General features: G+C 48.8%; 1 protein-coding gene across 3 annotated transcripts; it reads left to right on the forward strand.

The window, feature by feature from the left end:
- The first annotated feature begins 6,894 nt into the window (after window positions 1–6,894).
- On the forward strand, window positions 6,895–15,430 carry LOC100066849 (sialic acid-binding Ig-like lectin 8). Of its 3 annotated transcripts, none has more exons than XM_005596448.4 (7): window positions 6,895–7,554; window positions 7,740–8,018; window positions 8,238–8,285; window positions 9,182–9,439; window positions 10,101–10,197; window positions 10,541–10,637; window positions 13,703–15,430. In XM_005596448.4, the coding sequence occupies exons 1-7, from the start codon at window positions 7,107–7,109 to the stop codon at window positions 13,889–13,891; spliced, it is 1,416 nt and encodes a 471-aa protein (XP_005596505.1). In that variant the 5' UTR covers window positions 6,895–7,106; the 3' UTR covers window positions 13,892–15,430. The 3 variants fall into 3 exon arrangements, with proteins under 3 accessions (XP_005596505.1, XP_070080880.1, XP_070080881.1); XM_070224779.1 differs by having other exon boundaries at window positions 6,986–7,554; window positions 8,174–8,285; XM_070224780.1 differs by lacking the exon at window positions 7,740–8,018 and having other exon boundaries at window positions 6,987–7,554.
- Window positions 15,431–20,206: the final 4,776 nt, after the last annotated feature.

The raw sequence follows: 20,206 nt of genomic DNA on the forward strand, positions 1-20,206 counted from the left end.
TGATGAAGAAATCTGACCTGGCACCGAGATGGCTCCAACGAAGGGGGAAGTTTCTATCCCTTTCGAAATCTGCCACTTCCCTTCTGCTCTTTCTTCCCTCTAAAAACCCCACTGTGTAGAGAATCGCAGCCTCAGTTCCCCAGGCATCCCGAGAGCTGGGCTTCCCTTCATGTCCTCGGCTTCTGTTAACATATGGATCACTGGCCTCCATCGTCTGAGTGTTCCCTCTGCTGACTCCTCCTGAGACTGAACTGCCCACCTGGAGGGAGAGGGACGCCCCATCCTGCCTGTGTGTCCTCCATCTCAGCTGCTATGAGAGGGAGCTCTAAGTACTGGGAGACCTGTTATCTCCCCTCTGGACAGTGACTCTCAGGGCAGCGTCCAGGGCTGGTGTGTGACCTCGTGAGCAGAGAGGTGATGCTCTCCCTGTGGATGCTGAAGGAGGGAGGACAGTCAGCCTCCTTCATAACTCCTGTCCTTGAGTCTTTCTCCTGACTGGACTGACCTCCACAGACATCTACAGCCTGTGACTCAGGAGGTCTGGCCAGAAGGGATCTGTTTTCACTTTGCAGAAAATGACCACCAGAGGGGAAGGACATTGACAAGGAGGCAGGAGATGGGGCTCAGGCCCTGCATGGGGTGTGAATTTAGGTGAGGCTCTCACCCTCCCTGGTCCAGGGTCCACAGGAGTGGATATCGGAAGAGGATGGTTGACTCCAAGGTCTGTCCCTGCCCTGATAGTGTCTGGGGGTGAACTTCCTCCTCTGAGGAGGGTCACTGTTCTGACTTTACCCTCAGATTTCTGTTGGAGTCTTCTCTAAATGTTGCAACTTTCAGTTCCTGAGAGAGAAGTGGACTTTCCCAGGGAACCTGGCACCGCCAACTCGAGACATGCTGCTGCTGCTGCTGGCCCTGCTCTTGTGGATGGAGGGGGCCAAGGGCCAGAGGGAACCCTGCGAGGATCACTCACTGCAGGTGCAGGGGTTGGTGACTGTGCGGGAGGGCCTGTCCCTGCACATGCCCTGCTCCTTCTCCCACCCCCAGGTTGGCTGGAATGACTCGACCCCAGCTCATGGCTAGGGTTCCAGGAAGGGGCCAAAATATACCAGGATGCTCCTGTGGCCACGTACAAGCCAGATCGTGAAGTGCAGAAGGAGACCCAGGTCTGATTCTACCTCCTTGGGGACCCCCCCCACCCTACAATTGCTCCCTCATGATCAGGGATGCCAGGAAGAGGGACAATGAAACATACTTTTTTCAGGTGGAGAGAGGGTATTATGTGAGAAATTCTTACAGAAAAAACCAGCTTTCATACACGTGGAGGGTAAGGGGCTGTCTGCAGGAACTGACACAGGGAAAAGATAGGGGGGTCCCGAGCCAGAGCGGGGATGGGACTCTCCATCCTGGGAGGGCTGGGGGTACAGCAAGTCGGCACCCTGAGGGAGGAGCTAGGCAAAGCCTGAGGCTTCTCTCAGGGCTGCTTTTCAGACTCTAACTCCTAAGCCCTGTCTCCCTCTCTCTTCCTCAGCTCTGACGCAGACACCTGACACCCTGATCCCAGGGACCCTGGAGTCTGGCCAGTCCAGGAACCTGACCTGCTCTGTGCCCTGGGAACTGGACAGTCGACAAATAAACACAAAGTTCTTCTTGTCCCCAAATCCTTTCCTCCTCGGCAGACCGTATGTTTTCACCCCTGTAGGTTATATGGCTGCTTTCGTAGCCTGACTCTTGAATCCCATTTTAAGAGATCAGATCCCTCTCAGAGTTGGGTGATTTATGAGCTCAGAACCGGGCCCCGGTTCAGCACCACAGACAGCACCAGCCCCTTGCCTGGAGCAGCGGGGTTTCTGTTCCTTGGTCCTCACTCTGATCGGGGCCCTCAGGAGGGCTGGCTTCCTCCTCAACTATGGCCTCACCTGGATCTACCACACCAGGTGAGCAGGCCTGTCCCTCTCCTGGGAAGTCCAGTGATTGGCCCCTGAGTTCCAGGTGGGGCTGAGCTGTCTTGCCCTGCCTGGAGTCAGAGTTAATGTGGCTGATGTGCTCATCTGAGAGCCCTGGTGGCTCTGCAGGTGTCGAGGTTCCCTGGGAGCAGAGCTGAGAAGGCTGACTGAGGATCCCTCCTTCTCAAGACGGGACTGAGGTGTTGACATGGAGCCCAGAGGGATAGATGTGGCGACATCGCTGTGAGCTTCTCTCTGGAAACGCCCAGCCCTCACTGCCTACTACTGCTCCTTCATTTTCCACCTGACTCCTCTCCCAAAATACGCAAATCCCCTCCCATCCCTGTTCCCTCTGGTCCCTATTTTAGCAGTTTGAGGGAGAGGTGAGCCTTCAGGTCCTTGGCTTCCCACCACTCAAGAGTTAACTTGTTAACACTATACAGTTTTTAACTTAAAACTTGGTTACTATTTTTTAACGTATTCGTCACCTTTCCCTCAAAAATTGCACTTTTAATGGTACGCATTCCACAAGCGTTTATTTATCATCCACTGTGGGCAAAGTGAAGCCCAACATTTTCAGGGGCTACAAACATGAAGCAGGGTTATGCTGTGTGTGTGACAGCAATCCTCATCAACAACAGTACCGGATGAGAAGTGGCCCCAGACTTCCGTCTTGCTCACCTGGCTCCTCTCCAGCTAGCCCTTCAACCTGCTCCCTTCAGAGCAGCCAGAGGGGGCACCTGAAAACACAAATCTTATGATTTTACTTCCTGGCTTTCCAGCTTTGAACTCTTCTGTGGCATCTATTTCTCATGGAAATATGAGAAAGTAAGAAATACAACCCAAGAGACCTTGCTTTGTCTGTCCTCTTCTTGGCTGTACTCATCCGGGTTCTCTAGAGAAACAGAAGCAGATGGCTATTTATTAGGAGGAATTGGCTCACACAATTATGGAAGCTGAGAAACCCCACCATCTTCTACCCAAAAGCTGGAGACCCAGGAAAGGCAGTGCTGTAATTTCAGTGTGAGTCCGAAGGCCTGAGACCCGGAGGAGCTGATGGTGCAAATCAGTCTGAGGGCAGGAGGAGACAGATCTCCCAGCTCAGCAGGCAGGCAGGAAGGGAATGAATCCTCTCTTCCTCTGCTTTTTGTTCTATTCAGGTCCTCAACGGATTAGATGAAGCCCACTCTAATGGGAGAGGACCACCTAGTTTACTGAGTCCACTGATTGAAATGATAATCTCATGTGGAAACACCCTCACAGACACACCCACAAGGAATGTCTACTATGGGAATCCCATGACCAAGACAACTCAACACATAAAATTACTCATAACACTGGCCTAGGAGGTCAATGTTCAGCTTATGTACACAGACAGAATACACACTCATAGCTGGGATTGACCATTCTGAGGAATGAAATGGACCATTTCCTGCCCTTTTCCCTGGGGAAGATGGGGCTTCTCTGAATAAGCAGGTGACCCTCATCATCAGGTCAAAGAGATCTGGGACAAGGTCTCCTAGGAGAGAAATACTAGAGGTGTTCTTTTCCTGGATCCTTTGCATGTCACTGTAAATGTCTCCCTGACCATCTGTGTCTACTTGGATCATCAATCCATGTACCAAGGCTTGATGGTCCTTGCCCCTTGAAGTCCAGCCATTGGCTTTCTCTGACACTTTCCTTGCCTCTCAGCAGTTGAGCAGCTGTTAATTCACGCCAGCAAGGTGAGCCAACAGATAGCAGTGATCTGTGAGGGCTGCAATAGTACCTGCCCCTCCACCGATCCTTAGAGCTTGGTGGCTGCTGTCAACGTCTTCTTTCTCTTGGGGCCAACTTTAACCTGGAAGCAAATAGAGAAGGGGATTCTAGGAAATGTAGTTCCAGCCTGGCAAAGCCTCCATGGGTATCTTCACTGAAGCCTTCAAGTCACTGTTTAAAAGTCATTTTTTATATGTAATATGCGGAAAAATTCATCAGGCAGGTGAACCTCCTACTTTACCTTTTCCCTGTTAGATATGATTTGTGTGCATTACTGCGTTGCTTATCTACTACTACACATCAAACCACCCTAAAACTCAGTGCACCAAACAATCTTCTTATTCTATCTCATGGTTCTGTAAAGTGGCCAGAGCCGGGTTGGCTGTTTCTCTCCTAGTTTTGCTTTTGGCTGTTTCAAACAGTCAGGTTGGGATGGCAGTGACTGGGACTGGAGTTCTGATCCCTCAGGATTCCTCTCTGTAGAATCTCTTTCCATCAGAGTCCCCTGGATTGCTTACACAGATGCTCAGACATCCACGATTCCTGAGTGGAAGCTGCCAGGCCTTCTTAATGTCTGAGCCATATGAGTCTCAGAACATCGTGCCCTCCACATTCTATGGGTCAAAGCAGTCTTGGGTCCAGTCCAGGTTCAAGAAGAGGAGAAAATAATAAAATCTCCATCTTGCAACCAAAGGAATGTCATGATTGTGACACATGTTTATAAAGGAAGGGAAGAATTTCTTGGGGTCGTCTTTGGATTCCAGTTCCTTCAGCTACTCGCCTGTCTTGGTGTCAGTGGCCTCCTCTATCTGATGAGGGAGATTACCTCTGTCAGGGATGTGGGGAAAGTTAAATGGGAACAGACAAGTAAAGGGGCAGCCCCGAACCTTCCTTCCCTGCCCTTGGACCGGTGGCAACAGCCTGGCATCATCCACATGACATTCCCTGGGGTGGACAGAAGGACAAGGAGAAGCAGCAGAGGTTTTCCCCTCCCCTGACTCCCTCCTTCTAGGTAGACCTGAGTCTTCCCAGCACATCTGACACCCTGACATTCCTGAGTCCAGACATAAGGTCCCTGTGCTGTATGGTCAGTCCCCTCCAATGAGCTGCAGACATCTCCAAAGTCAGCACTCAGCTCTGAATCAGCACCGCGGACAGCATCACCGCCCTCTCCTGGGGATCCGCAGGAGCCAAGCAAGGCAAAGAGAGTGCTCCTATGGGTGAAGGCCTGACCCCTGCCAGGGCAGAGGTGGGGTTGGTCACAATCAGAGCACAGAACTTGGTAGCTGGCGGAAGACCTCCAGCACAGTGGGGGAGCGAGTGGAATTCAAAACATACTACCTGAGAGTCCAGAGATTTCCAGGGTAACATGACCACCTGTGGAAGTCACATCCCTGGTGATTGCCTGAGTGTCCCTACCATGTCTACTTGACCCATTCCTCCCTGAAAACTCACCTTCCAGTCCAGAAGAGCAAGAGCCCCACTCACCCCAGCCTGTGCTTTCCCATCACAGTCACCTACCCTATGGTACTAGAATTGTCAGGCAACATGTCTGTCTCCCAACCAGATGCTGCTCTCCTCAAAAGCAAGAGCTAGATCTGTCATATTCACCCATTTACTGAAGGCACCCTCCCTGAAGGTACAAGGTTGTTGATTGGTTGAATGAATGAGTGAAGGAAGTCTCCTCCCTGACTTCATGAGAAGAGTCGGCAATTCTTCTCTCTCAAATTAAGATAAGCTGCCAGTCTCCCAGCCCAATGAATCCGGGGCAAAGATTGATGAAGGGGCTCCGAGTGCAGACAGTGGTATATGAGACAAAGCACCCCTGTGATTTGTGCAACTCACTTGCCCACTCTTGGACCTTTGTGTCTTCTTCTGTAAATTGGAGAAGTGGAGCTAGTTGGCCCCACAGCGTTGATGGCGTGTAAGTCGTAAGTTCCTCTTTTGCACACAGTTAGATTCTCGGTGGCTTCCCCATGTCTCTCCTTCCCACTTTTATGCTATTTTTTGCAAATTGGGGACCACGGGGAACAGGCTGGGCATGACTAAGCCCTTCTGATCACAGATTCTGCAACTGCTCCTGCAAGGAGAGAGTGAGTGGCCAGGACAGGGGGGCCCAGGAGAGGGGGAGGGCTGCAGGATGAGATTCCAGCTGAAAATTCAGGAAATGGTGATGGTGTGGGAGGACTTATGCGTGCTCACACCCTGTACCTTCCTTCTCCATGATCACAGCGCTGACTCTACTCAGGGGGTTGGGTAATAGTTCTGGGAATGGAATAATATAGGTTGGACAGATTCATGAAGTTGAATAGAAGAAAACACTGTGATTTTTTCCATGTATACAAAGTCTTTAAAAAAAAGCATGCACAAAGCCATAGTATTAAGGACAGCATGCTCAGATGATAAAACTACAGAGAAAAGCAAGGAAACAATTGGCTTCACAGTGAAGTTGGGGCTCCTCCGAGGGAGTAGGCATTCACGATATGGAGGAGGACCAAGGGGGAGGTCCTGGGTGCTCCCCATGTTCTATACCTTGAGTGTGTTCATTTTGTGGTGAACCACTGAGCTTGTGGGGGCACTTCTGTGTATGTGTCTTACGTTTCCCCCAAAATAGTCTCAAGGAAACCAACATGGGTCTGAGGAGGCACCACCTCCCAGAATTCCCACCACCTCTGCCCACCCCGTGGTCACTGAAAATAAACTTGGTGAATTAAAGTGCATGCCTCTTCTCTCACAAAATCCTCACCGTCCCTGAGGGTGGAGGACCCCCAGGCTGGCGTTCCTCACTACGTGTCTACTTCACGTGTCTCCATGTGTCCCCGTAACAGGGAGGTTCTGGTGCTGGGACACCTATTGTCTCCCCACTGGACACTGAATCTCAGGGCAGCGTCTGGGGTTGGTGTGAGACCTCATGAGCAGGGAAGGGACGCCCGTCATTTGGATTCTCAGGAAGTGAGGACAGTCAGCCTCCCACATCTCCTGTGTCCCTGAGTCCAACCCTTGGCCAGACCAACCTCCACAGACAGCCACAGCCTGTGATTCAATAAGTTTGACCAGAGGGAACATATTTCACTTTGCAGAAAATGACCCTCCAAGGGGAAGAACATCCACAGGGAGGCAAGAGAAGGGGCTAGGGCCCTGTGTGGGGTGTGAATTGGGTGAGGCTCTCACCCTCCCTGGTCCAGGGTCCCCAGGATTGGATGTGGGTGGAGGATGGTTGACTATAGGGCCTGTCCCAGTCCCCACAGTGTCTGGGGTGAACTTCCTCCTCTGAGGAGGGTCACTGTTCTGCCCTCAGCCTCAGCTTCCTGTTGGAGCCTCCTCTAAATCTTGAACTTTTAGTTTCTGAGAGAGAACCCTGAGAAACAACTTTTGTCGGGAAATTTGGCGTCTCCAACCCCAGACATGCTGCTGCTGCTGCTGCTGCTGCTGGCCATGCTCTGGTGGAGGGAGGGGGCTGAGGGCCATAGAGAGCCCTGGAAATATTACCAGACTTACCAGCTGCAAGTACAGAGGACGGTGGAGGTGCCGGAGGGTCTGTGTGTGCGAGTACCCTGCTCCTTCTCCTATCCCAAGGATGGCTGGACTGAATCTACCCCAGCTCATGGCTACTGGTTCTGGGAAGGGGCCAAAACGAACCAGGACGCTCCTGTGGCCACAGATGACCCAGATAGAAAAGTGCAGGAGGAGACCCAGGGCCGATTCCACCTCCTTGGGAGCCCCCATACCTACAACTGCTCCCTGGACATCAGAGATGCCAGGAGGACGGACAACAGAACATACTTTTATCGAGTTGAGAGAGGAAAAGCAAAATGGAATTACCAAGAAGACTATCTCTCTGTGCATGTGATAGGTAAGGAGAGGGCTCCAGGAGAGGCCTCAGCGGAAGTACTGGGATAAGACCTCACTCCTGGGAGGTGTTGGGGGTAAAGAGTGTCAGAGTTTAGAGGGAGGAGTTGGACCAAAGCTGGAGGCTTTTCTCAGGACTGCACCTCAGACCCTCCATCCTGATCCCCACATCTCCCTCTCTCCCCCCAGCCCTGACCCACTTACCTGACATTATCATCCCGGAGACCCTGCATTCTGGGCACCCCACGAATCTGACTTGCTCTGTGCCCTGGGCCTGTGAGCAGGGGACACCCCCCATCTTCTCCTGGATGACATCAGCCGTCACCACCTTGGGCCCCAGGACCCGACGCTCCTCGGCTCTCACCCTCACCCCACGGCCTCAGGACCATGGCACCAGCCTCGCATGTCAGGTTAACTTGCCTGGGGCTGGAGTGACCAGGACAAGGACTGTCCTCCTCGACGTGTCCTGTGAGTGCTGGGCCAGGATGCCCCATTCCTGATGTGATCCTGAGGGCAGTGGGGATGGAGGTATGATGGCCTCAGACACTGGTGTGGGGTCACAGAATCCAGGCTGGGAGGGGGTCAGGAGGTGGCCCGCCTCTATCCTTCCCCCATATTTGCAGCTCCTGGGGACAAGGGCCCATGTCTACCCAGCCCTCAACACCGATGTGTGTCTTTCTCTCCCAGACCCTCCGCAGAACTTGACCGTAACCATCTTCCTTGGAAACAGCACAGGTAGGAAGGAGCCCCCTCCCGGGCTGTAGGGAGCAGGACCTCTTCCAGCTCAGGGCAAGGCCAGGTCCCTGCCTCACCCTGGATTCACCCCAGTGACCGGCTTGTGGGTGAACCCAGTGGTCCCTCCCATCCTTAGCCCCCATGGCCTCTGAGAAGCTGTCCCCATCGGCCCCTCACTGCCCTCAGCCTTCTCCAATCCCCTCAGCTCCACAAGGGAAAAAGGGCAATTCACATGGCAGATCCCACCTCTGGAGACCCCTAATCATCAGTCTTTTGGTGACTGTTCCAGCCTTGTCTTTTTATTTTCTCCAACAATTGCTTACTTAAGTACCTTTGAATAGGTAATATATTCACACGGTCCAAAATTCATAACGTACAGCAGAGTCTGTCCTTCTGATGCCCAGTCCCCTATAGGGAAGAGATCAGTGTCCATACGCTGCTCTGAGCCTTGGTTTGTTCACATAAAGGATCTAAGTTGTCCTTTGATATCAGTAGCCCAGTTGTCCTCATTCTTCCCCACGACTGTGCAGTATTCCATCGTCTGGATGGATTCTGAGTTTGCACGCATCTTCTGTTAATGGAAAATCATGACATTAATTTTATTCTACTGGCAGAAACACTGCAATGAACAAGCCTGTGTCTCCTTTCGCAAACATGTCTGTGGGAAAGATTCCTATAAGCAAAATATAGCTGCTTCCTATATTCTTTCCAATTTCACCAAGTGGTTCTTTTCAGAGGGAGACTAAGTTTACATTCCCACCCGTGAGGGATGAAAGTGTGTGTTTTCCTGAACTTGCACTTACATCTCTGTGTCTGTCCTCATCCAGTCTCTGTCTGTATCCTTCCTCTTTATCTCCACCTCTTTGTGGCTCTGACCCTCTCTCTCTTCTTCCCAGCACCCACAACCCTGGAGAATGGCTCATCTCTTTCAGTCCAGGAGGGCCAGTCCCTGCGCCTGGTCTGTGTTGCCGACAGCAACCCCCCTGCCAGGCTGAGCTGGGCCCGTGGGAGCCAGACACTGAGCCCCTCACAGTCCTTGAACCTCGGGGTCCTGGAGCTGCCCCAGGTGGAGTCAAGTCACGAAGGCAAATTCACCTGCCAAGCTCAGCACCCTCAGGGCTCCCTGCACATCTCCCTGAGCCTCTCTGTGCAGAGTGAGTGCACCGGCGGGTTGGGAGGAGGGCTGGAGGAGGAGACAACACCCACCCTCACAGTCCACTGAGCAGCCCCCTGAGCTTCAACAGAGCTCAACTCTGGTCTGTGCTCTGCTGTGAGGCCTGAATTTTCCTGGACTCAGAGTGTCACTGTCCACTTCCTTCCAGGCCAGGGGTGTGGCGTGGGGTGAGGGCTGGGAGGGAAAGGCCAGCGAAAGAGGTGGGTGTTGGAGGAGAGGGGCTGGGGCCTGGACAGGTGTGTCTGGGGACACGAGGCCCTTTCTTTGCAGGTTGAACAAGTCTCAGGAGAGTGAGGCTTTTACCATGGGCACAAAATTTAAGGAGAAGCCAAAAAATCCTCCAGAATCAAAAGGAGTAATATTACAATGCAATAGTTTTTAAAAAATAAAATGAATGCAAAATAAATGCCATGATGAACAAAATATCACCATTTTAAATAAAGTCAGGCTGCAAATCTGCTCTTGTATGCCTCACTCTCCTCACTCTAACCCTGCCCCCTCCACCTGCCCCCAGTTCCATGCCCCTTTTTTTGCATCTGGCAAAGTGGCCTCAACACAGAAGTCTAGGGACCTACGTGGAGTGGGAGAAGAAGAGACCGAGTTCCCATAAGGGAATCACCAATAATCCAATCTGTCTGCAGGAAAAGCGTGTCCTTCATCAGGAGCGGCACTGGGGGCCATCAGTGGAGCAGGTGCTACAGCCCTGCTCTTCCTGTCCTTCTGCATCATCGTCATCATGTGAGCAGTGACCCTGGGGAGGGAGGGAGAGCCCTGGGGTGGGAAGCACAGGCAGCCATGGAATCCCTGAGCCCAGAGCCAGAGGGACCTGGGTGGGTCAAGAGCCTGAAGCAAGGGCAGGAGGAGGTCCCTGGCACCTGGGCGAGTCTGTCATAAGCCCTTGGCCCCACTGCTCAGGAGGGGGGAGCCTGTATTCTCAACCTTGAGGTCTCTGGGTCAAAACCACTCCTTTTCTACCTCAGTCACCCATCCTGCCCCTTCAGAGAGAACAGAGGAGGGGGTCAGTCTGCCCACTGCACCCTGAGCTGCTCTGACAGAAAGTCTCTCTGGTCTCTTCACTCAGAGTGAGGCGCCACAAGAAGAAGGCAACAAGGCCAGCAGCAGGCGTGGGGGACATGGCCATGGAGGGTACCATCGCTGTCACCAGCTCAGTCTGTCAGGTGTGTGACCTGGGCATCTCCCCATCCAGCATCCTGCATGGATACCTCCTCCAAGATGGTGCCCTGCATTTGATTGTCCTACTCAGCATGGCCAAAGATGCATTCCTCATCACCGCCTCTTCATCCTCCCATGCTGGATTACCCATCTTGATGACAGCAGGACAGTTTTCTCCTCTTTCCTTCAGGCCAGGTGCAGAGGAGGCACCTTCTCTCTATCCTCCTTTTCTTTTGCCACAGCCAAAAATTGACCACATCTTGTCCATTTTTCTTTCTACGAGCAGCAAGCATCAGTCTCCCTCTCTCCATCTTGACTCCTGTCATTGCAGAGGCTTCAGGATCTCTTTCTTGGACCCCTCATTTCTCTGCCTTTCACCTCCTTTGCCCTACACAGAGCGACCATCTAGAAGTCACCGTTGTCCAGCTGCTCTGCGTTTGAATATATGTTCGCCCCCATTGTCTAGAGCAGAGGCTGGCAAAATTCTTCTAACAAGGGTCAGATGGTAGACATTTTTAGCTTTGTTGGCCTGACACTCTCTGTTACAGCAACTCAACTCTGATTTGCAGTGTGAAAGCAGCCAGAGACTATATGTAAATAACTGAGTGAGGCTGTGTTCCAATAAAACTTTATTTACAAACACAGACAGTGGGCTGGACTTGACCCACGGGCTGTAGTTTGCTGACCTCTGACCTAGAGAATGAAGCTCAAACTCCTCATCCTTGAGCCCTGCGTCCTCCAGCCTCTCAGTTCCTACCCCTCCAGAAGGGCTGGGGTTTGGGTGAGGAGAGTGAGGCACTCTCCTCAGATGCAAAACTTGAGGGGATACCAGAAACCTCAGCAACTGAGATAAATAATATTTTAGTACACTATTTTAAAAAAATCACAAGTAATGAAAAAAAATCCATGATAAGCAAAATATCAAAAATCTAACTAATGGTAGAATCAGTAGAGTGAAGTTAGTTAATAGTTATTTAAAATCATTTCTCCATCATAGGAAAAGCAGAGGCAGAGAAGAATGTTTTGAAAATATTTTGTCTGCTTTCGTTTCCAGTAAAGTCAGGAAAGCAAAATTATAATAAATTCTGGTTTGGGTATACACAAACCCTTTAATATCTTAAATTTAAACTTTAATCTTAAATCATGTTTCAAATTTTCAGTAATATTTCCATTATTTTAATGTTCTGGAAAAAGTGATCACTAAAATTAAAAACACATATATAGGAGGACACAGTTTTTCTTCTGGCTCAGGTTCCAACTGGTTCAGAAGGGCACTCTAACCAATCCTAGCTTATTGAAACTTTTGATATTCTGTTTTCCATAAGATCTTTTTACATTCATTTTGATTTTAAAAATATTGCATGAAAATCTCATTTATACCAGTTACCAAGGTTTTGGCTCCCCTTTTAGATTTGCATTGTGAATGACTGCCTCCCTTGCCTCACCCTGATCCCCGCCCTGCGGTCCAGTCCACTTCCGACCACTCCTCCTGCCTCCCGTCTTTTCTCCACCCACACTGGACTTTTCATCATCATCAAGCAGAGCAAAGTCACTTCTGCCTCTGGGTCTTTGCATGGGCTGTTCCTCCCTCCTCTCTTACTCTCCCCTCCCCTTTTGGTTGGGGAGCAACTAGAAATGAGGCTGCCAGTGAGGTCGACAGACCAGGAAAGTGTGATATCTTGTAGTTAAGTAGAGAAGGGCTTTCATTCAGGGAAGACATGCAACAGAGTCACCTGCTGCTGCAGAGTCCAGAGAGGTGAGGACTGAAGATGGCCATTTGGATTTCACTAGCAGAGGTCACTGGTGTGCTGGATAATAGCAGTGTGGGGAAGTGGTTGTGTGTGTGTATGAATCTTAATCTGGATAATCAAGAGAGACTTGGAGGAGCACAAACGTTAACAATTCTGGTGAAGCGTTCTCCTGTCAAGGGAGCAGCAAAGAAGGATGCTCCCCAGGTAGCACCTGTCATTCTCGACTGTGTGAGTCTGTATTAGCTTCGTGTTCCCACTGTAATGAATTAACACAAATTTAGTGGCTTCCAGCAACATAAATTTATCATCTTACAGTTCTGGAGGTCACAAGTCCAAAATGGGTTTCACTGGGCTGAAATGAAGGCGTTGGCAGGCAGGGCTGCGTTTCTTCTGGAGGCTCCAGGGGAAAATGCATTTTCTTGCCTTTTCCAGCCTCTAGAGGGCACCTGCATTCCATGGTTCATGGCTCCTTCCCCCATCTTCAAGGCCAGAACCAGAGTATCTTCAGATCTCTCTTTGCCTCCTTCCTCCCTTGTCAAGACCCTTGTGATTACATTGGGCCCACCCAAATAATCCAGGAGGATGTCCCAATCTCAATATTCTTAACTTAACTCCATCTTGAAAGTCCTTTTTTTCATGTAAGCAACACATTCACAGGTTCCAGGAGATTAGGGCATGCACATCCTGCAGGGATGTCATTCTGCCTACCACAGGGCTGTAACTTCTTTGACTGACTTGTCCTCCCACGAAACTCTTCCCATGGGCAGGTGCCATGCCTGAATCAAGGCCCTGAAACCATCTCATTTACTGTGTTCCTGTCTATCATATCTTGATTCACAATTAGAGATTTGTTTAACTCACTTTTTTCTGCCTCCTTCAAATAAAGAATAAGCTGCAAGAGGTCAGGGCCTGTGTCTTCTGTGTCCATCACAGTATGTCTAGCACCCAGCTCAGGGCCTCACACACAGGGGCCCTCAGGCTGTGGGGTTAGAAAGAACTGGTTTGGATGCTGGTTTCACCAGCGACTTTGAGCATAGTGCTTACTTGGTTCAACCTCAGCTTTAATATTTATAAAATGGAGACAGTAATAATATCTTCCTTATGAGGTTGTTGTAGGAAGTTAATGAGATTAGCAAGCGCCAAATAATGTGCTCACTAAGTATTGAATATTTAAAGAAAGCATGAATCAAGGAGATCTCGACAAAAATGTGTATGGGATGGATGGATGAGGGAATTCATGGGCCTCCCTCCTGGACACTTTCTGCTTGATCCTGTGCCTCACGTTCTGTTCTGACTCCCTTCTCTCTCCCTCCACTCAGGGTTCTGTGATTGAATCCCGGGCAGGCAGCGTCTCAAAACACCCTCCCCCAGAGGTGGCTGCCCCCTACTCAGGGGAGGAAGAAGAGCTATTTTATGCAAACCTCAGCTTTCTTGGGATGAAGCCTCAGGACCCGCAGGAACAGGAGGCCACTGGTGGTGAGTACTCCGAGATCAAGATCCACAAGTGAGCAGTTGCAGAGCCCCTGCCCTGGCTTCAGAGACCACGGTCCTTGAGGCAAAGAAAAAAATCACAGACTGATGCCTGCAGATTTAAATGCCCGCTAAATGGTGTAAATAGCAGAGCCTTTGGAACTAAAGAGTTTTGAATTAGAATCCACACTCTCCACCTTTACTAAGTAAGTGACAGACCAACCCTCTCTCTGTGTCTCGGTTTCTTGTTCTGTGAAACACGCATGAGAAGCTCTACCTGGAAGTCTGTAGTGAGAATTCTGGGAGTAAAGTCCTATCAGAGCACCTGCCACAAAGTGGATGCAGAACACATGCTGGATCCCTGTGATTTGGACAGAGGGATCTGCTGGGGATCTCTCCTGACTCAGGAGAGGACTAGCATCAGACCTCAGACCTTGCATCCTGAGGTCCCTCCTGCTGAAATGTCCTCCCGCTGGACCTTCATCTGCTTCTGTCCTTGAGAGCCGAGCTCAAGAGGCAGACTCTGGGTTGAGATGGGAAAGTCAAACAGCAGCTCATCATCACAACCTGTGGAGACGAACCAAACCAGTGAGGAAGGTTCCCAAATGGTCACATGACCATCTGATGAATGAAACTGCATGATCCCAAAATCCTCTACAGCACCCACCCAAAGAAAGGAATGCATCACAGCAGCCACTGCATAGAGTAGCCTGATGGAAAGAAATCAAAGGATTGATGGGGCATTAAAAATTCCCTGTAAATGGACCCCAGCCCATTTATAACAGCACCAAAACCCATAAAGTACTAAGGAAAGCTTTTTTATTTAAATATGCAATGCTTCTGAAAAATACAGAATATTGCTGACAGAAGTTAAGGGAGATTCAAATGAATGAAGAAATATAACGTGTTCATGGATTGGAAGACAGAATATTGCTAACATGCCTGTTTTGTCCACACTGATTTAAAATAATACCAGTCAACAAACATATATATATGGATGTAAATAAGCTTATATCTGGATGTATAAGCATATATATGTGTGTGTGTGTGTACATACATAATTTGACAATTTGATTCTAAAATGTATGGAAATGTAAAGACCTAAAATAGTGAAATATTCCCAAAAATAAGAACACAGTTGGAGAAGTCAGACTTTACTATAAAGTGGAGTAATCAAGAGTGTGGTGTGGCAGAACAGAGTCCATAAATAGACCAGCACATTACACATGGTGCACTGAGCAGCACCCATTCTATTCAACTGGGAAAAGGACGACTTCTTGACAAATGTGGTCGAAAAAATGGATCAAGGCTTGGAAAAAACTGATCTTATAAATTATATAATTGGTTTATGTAATTGGAATCATGCGGTATATACTCATGTGGTTTGTTCACTCTGTGTTGCCTTTTTTTTCAGATTCCTCAATGCTGTTGTGCATTTCAGTATTTTGTTCCTTTATTGCTGAGTAGTATTCAATGTATCACAACTTTTTTACCCATTTTTCTGTTCATGCACATTTGGTTTCTTTCCAGTATTTCATGATTATGAATAAAGCTGCTGTGAACATATTTGTACAAAATTGTGTCCAGATGTATTTTCATTCCTCTCAATTGTTGGGAAGTAGGGCTTGGGGGGAGACAGTGAGGTCAGAGTTACATGTTGGGAGCATGAGGGTCTCTGGGACATCCTCATGGAGACCAAAATCCAGCAGGCAGCTAGAAAGATGGATGGTCTGGAGCTCAGGAGGAAGGCGGGGACAGGAGATGGACAGTGGGAACATCAGGGGACTCAACGGTCCCGATAATGAACACTGGCTGTATTTTTGTGTACTTTGTACACCAAGAAAAATGTCTGACAATAATAAGCTCCCAATAGATATTTTAGAAGTTAAAAAATGTGATGCTGTTGCTTGCAAACTCTCTATCTCCAGCCCAGGTCTTTGTTCCAACCCCAGCATTTTCATAACTGTCCTGATGTTTCCTACAATAGCACCTTCAATGTTCCCCACCCTACTAGATGGTGAGCCCATGGGGGCAAAGACTGGGTTTATTTTGACTCTCAGAGCAGTTCAGAAAATTTTGTGGTTAAGATGAGTCCCAGAGAAAGCTCTGAGTCAGGTCAATCGGTCCCCAGGAGGCAAAGACAATTAAATTCAGAATCTACCACTTTCATAGCCAGCAGGAAGCGAGGCTGCTCTTGTCCTGGAGGGAGACATGACGTCATCCCTGAAGGTTGCTCTGCAAACACAGCCCTGAGAACTCGGCCAGGGGAGGAGCAGTCACAGCATCATGTTTTGTTCAGCAAGACTCAGCAAGACCTGGAGGAGTAGGAGGGACTCAGGAGGACTATCTTTCCCAGCAGGTGGTTTTGCTCTTCTTTAATGATGTGGAAGACCTCAGAATCTTTTCATAAATTTCTCCTTTACTGGGATCAACTAAGGATTCTGTCGCTTATGATCAACATATTGCTTTATAAGCCTGGAGCATTTGGCTGGTTCCTCCTCAGAAAACTAGGAGGATGTGGTGAATAGAGAAACCCCATATTGACATTTCACAACTCTATATTCTCATTTCATGCTTCGTTTGAGGAAGTTGAGAAGGAGATGACTGGAGAGAAGTGACGCTGTGGGAAAATAAATCTTCATTTTTTGGTCATATATCCTTGCACTTTCTTCCTACTAACAGCCAGATTTTGGTTACTTCTCCCAACTCCTCCAGGGGCCTCAAAGGACCTGGATCCTACAGTGTGGGATTCTTGTGTGAGCTTCATCTGTTAAGGACGTTCAGGCGGGAAACTGGGTGAGCAATACTATTCTAGAGAAGATGAGGGGGCAGACAACTGAAAAGTTCTAATCAGGAGTGTGAGCTCTACTGATCTTTGTTCTGGAAAGTTTATCCAGTTACCAAATGAGAAAGAACTGGAAACCCTGATCATCTCCAAAGGCAACGATGTTACAGCACTTTCACTCAAGATAATATGGAAACAAAATAAGTGACCAATCTCATTTGAGAGATTAACTAAATATAGCACATATCCTCTTAAAAAAACATGAGAATGAAATTTAGGAGGCTAGAAATTACCCAGAAAAATAAATAAAATGGAATGACATAAAATCACACCTCCTGTAAGATCAAGATGAGAGAAAAAACAAGTGTCCTGAATAAAGAGAAGGCAGCATACCAAGATGGTAATCAAATGTTGTTGGCTCTGGGGAGGGGGACCCGGTGGTGATGATGCTATAGATTGTACCGCAGGCACCATGTAACCTCACGTGTGGGATGGTGCTTGGCACAGAGTAGATGTTCAACCAACATTCAAGAATGAGTGAAGGTCAACTGGCTTCTCCAAGATCCAGATCTAAACATTCTAGTTGGTAGGTATAAATTACACCTATCAAGGTCTTCTGAGAAAACATGTTTTCAACATTTTCCTGAAACATAATAGTACATTTGTTGTTAGTATCATCAAGTTGATTGTGACTTCTAGGGACCCTGTGTACAGCAGAACAGAATACCTTCCAGCTGCTTTTGCATCATCCTCTTATTCTCTGCCACTATATAAGACAATGCTTTGCTGCTTTTCATAAGGTTTTCATGGCCAATTTTTTCCTAAGTGGATCGTCATTTCCTTCTTCCTTGTTGGTGTTAGTCTGGAAGTTCCACTGAAAACTATCCACCATGGGTGACCCTGCTGGTATTTGAAATAACAGTGGCATAGCTTTCAGCTTCACAGCAACATGCAGCTGCCACAATATGAGAACTCACAGACAGATGGTGTGTTTCCCTGACTGGGACACAAACCTGAGGTGTGGCAGTAAGAGCACTGAATCTTAACCTCTAGAACACCAGGGCTGGCATTCAGTAAACAAGAGTTATGAATACTTCTCACTAGTATAATAACTACTTTTTGAAATTGCTGGCCCCTCCCCCATGAGTTCCTGTCACTCATTTCTCAACCTCTCTACATACGGCCCAATACTCTCCTGGAATCGTTCTCTTTTCAGGTCCCCATTGGTCTCTTCAATCTTAGGCCTAATAGTCTTTCTTATAGCTTCACTGTCCTTAGTTCCCTTAGGCAATTAGTGACAGCCAGACATACAAAAGTGTCCCTAACGGTGGATTCGGAACCAAAGAGAAGTATAAGAGAACCTCAGCCCACTGAAGAGAGGTTCTTCTTACCCTCAGATCCTTTTCTTGTAGGCAGGCCATATGTTCTCACCACCCCAGGTTATATGGCTGTCTTTCTGGCTTAAGTCTTAGATCCCATGCTTGAGGGGCAGACCCCTCTCAGACTGGGCAACTTGGGAGCTCAGAATCTGGCCATAGTTCAGCATCGTGGACAGCATCATCTCCTTTCCTGAAGCTCACCAGGTCTACAGTCTGTCTTGGGAAGACAGACATCCCCTTGTGTGCTGAGCCACCTTCATTGCATGACAGGCAAATTAGTTCAATATAAGGCTTGATGGAGGGATTTGTTCACTATAACACAGTAAATAAAGGATCTGGGCAAACAACTCATTTTTAGGTCATCACCCCACAATCATGGCCATTGGTATCAACTACCCTGAAGCGTGAGGTTCCTGGAGCTTGTGCAATCACAGAAACCATCCAGCTCAATGTCTCCTGTGAATGTGGGGCCAGGACTCCCAGCACCCTGAGTACCATAGGGAGTCCAATGAGAGTTCAGGGCTTGGGATAGTCAGTGCCTGGCTCCTGGGGGCCAGAAGGAGGAGAGGGTTAAATAAACAAATTAGAGATTTTGGTCTGGTGTAAAAAATGGCTGATACCTAGCACTCCTTCCACCTGCCCTACCTCCAGAAGAGAGAGTTGAGTCAGACTTCTATTTACCATAATGTCAGGGTGGGTCATATGGGTCAACCTGTCTGTTGAAAACATTAAAATTTGACAGTTAGACCTACAATCCAGACAAGGTGGCATTGACCCATTGTTCCCTGCTTCTCCCCTCTATGCACAAAACCATAAATCCTGTAAATGGTGCGAGACACAACCAAATGAGAATTCTGAAAGGTGATAAGAAGAAGGTGAGCTGGTTTAGGATGCCAGGACTGGAGGAACAATACGGAGGCAGGACATCTCAGTCCCCCAGCTCACAGAGTAAGGACACTCAGACTGAGCATTTCCCAAATCCTGGCCAAGAAACACAAGACAGCTAAGGAGTCTCATGCCTCTACTGATGGAAGGGGAGCCCTCTGACTATTTCAGGCGAGTCCTACACCACCAGCAGAGGGGATCCATTGGAGCCAGAAACAAGTGTCCAAGAAGCACTTACCTTCTCCATCAGGCCTGAGACAGACCTCTCCTTCCAGGATGCAGTGAGACAGGTGGAGAGAACGGGAGAAAGGGATCCAAGTGTAGTGTCTGATATTTCTGACCCTGATACTCCATTTTCTCCTTTGTCAAATGTGACATTCCTCCTCACATTCAGAGTTTGTTTTTGTTTTTTTAATTGTGAGGTTGGCATAAAGTAAGTTATTTCAAGGAGCGAGACAGAGGCCAGTAAACAGAAAAACTCAGCAATAACTTCCCACTGCCCCTGTGGCTCAGCCAGTGTGGCAGACAGACATCATCCACAGAAGGGACAGTGCCTGAGAGTGAACAGGAGAGGTGGGAAAGGGAGGAGAGAGAGGAGAGCTGCACCGCCCACATCTGTCTGCTCCTCCCTGGCTCCATCCATCCCCATCTCTTTGTCTTCCTGGCACCAAACTGGGACCTTAAGTTTCTGCTAAGGCCCTTCTGTAGAGGTGAGAGGTACAGGAGCTCCAATCAGGACCCTGTTTCAGCACCACGGACAGCATCAGCTCTGCGCCTCCTGGATCACCTCAGGCTCCCGAGCGCCCCCTGGTGGATCGAGCCTTCTGGGCGGCCAACCATTTACCAGCCACCAATACAGCGTGGGAGGAGCTTGGGGAAGGATTTGGTAACACCCTAGGTCAATGATGCCGGTCAGGGGTATGAAGGACCTTCCAGGGTGTGCTGCCATCCTCAGATTTGTGCTGTTCATCCCCTACAGGTGTTAACTAAGGACTGAGTGCTGTCTTGAGGTGAGGACGATTTACAGGGTTTTCCCCCGTAATTAGATGGAATAACAAAGCCGGTCTCATGGCATCATTGATAAGAAAGCATTAATCACTCACAGAGGGGGTCACTATGGTTTTATACAGCTGTTGGAAGACCTCAAGAGAGATAAAAATTCCTTTTAATTTTGTAGCTGTCCCCCTATCCAGCCTGAACAACTGCAGGAATGCTTTCTGTCTTTCTCCATCGGAGCTGATTTTCACTTTCAGTCTGGGACAGGTTTTTCCTCTTTCCTCGTTTTCTCACATTTCTGTCTGGAA

This window comes from Equus caballus, chromosome 10 (genome assembly GCF_041296265.1).
Source record: "Equus caballus isolate H_3958 breed thoroughbred chromosome 10, TB-T2T, whole genome shotgun sequence".
In the NCBI taxonomy this organism is placed as follows: Eukaryota; Metazoa; Chordata; class Mammalia; order Perissodactyla; family Equidae; genus Equus; species Equus caballus.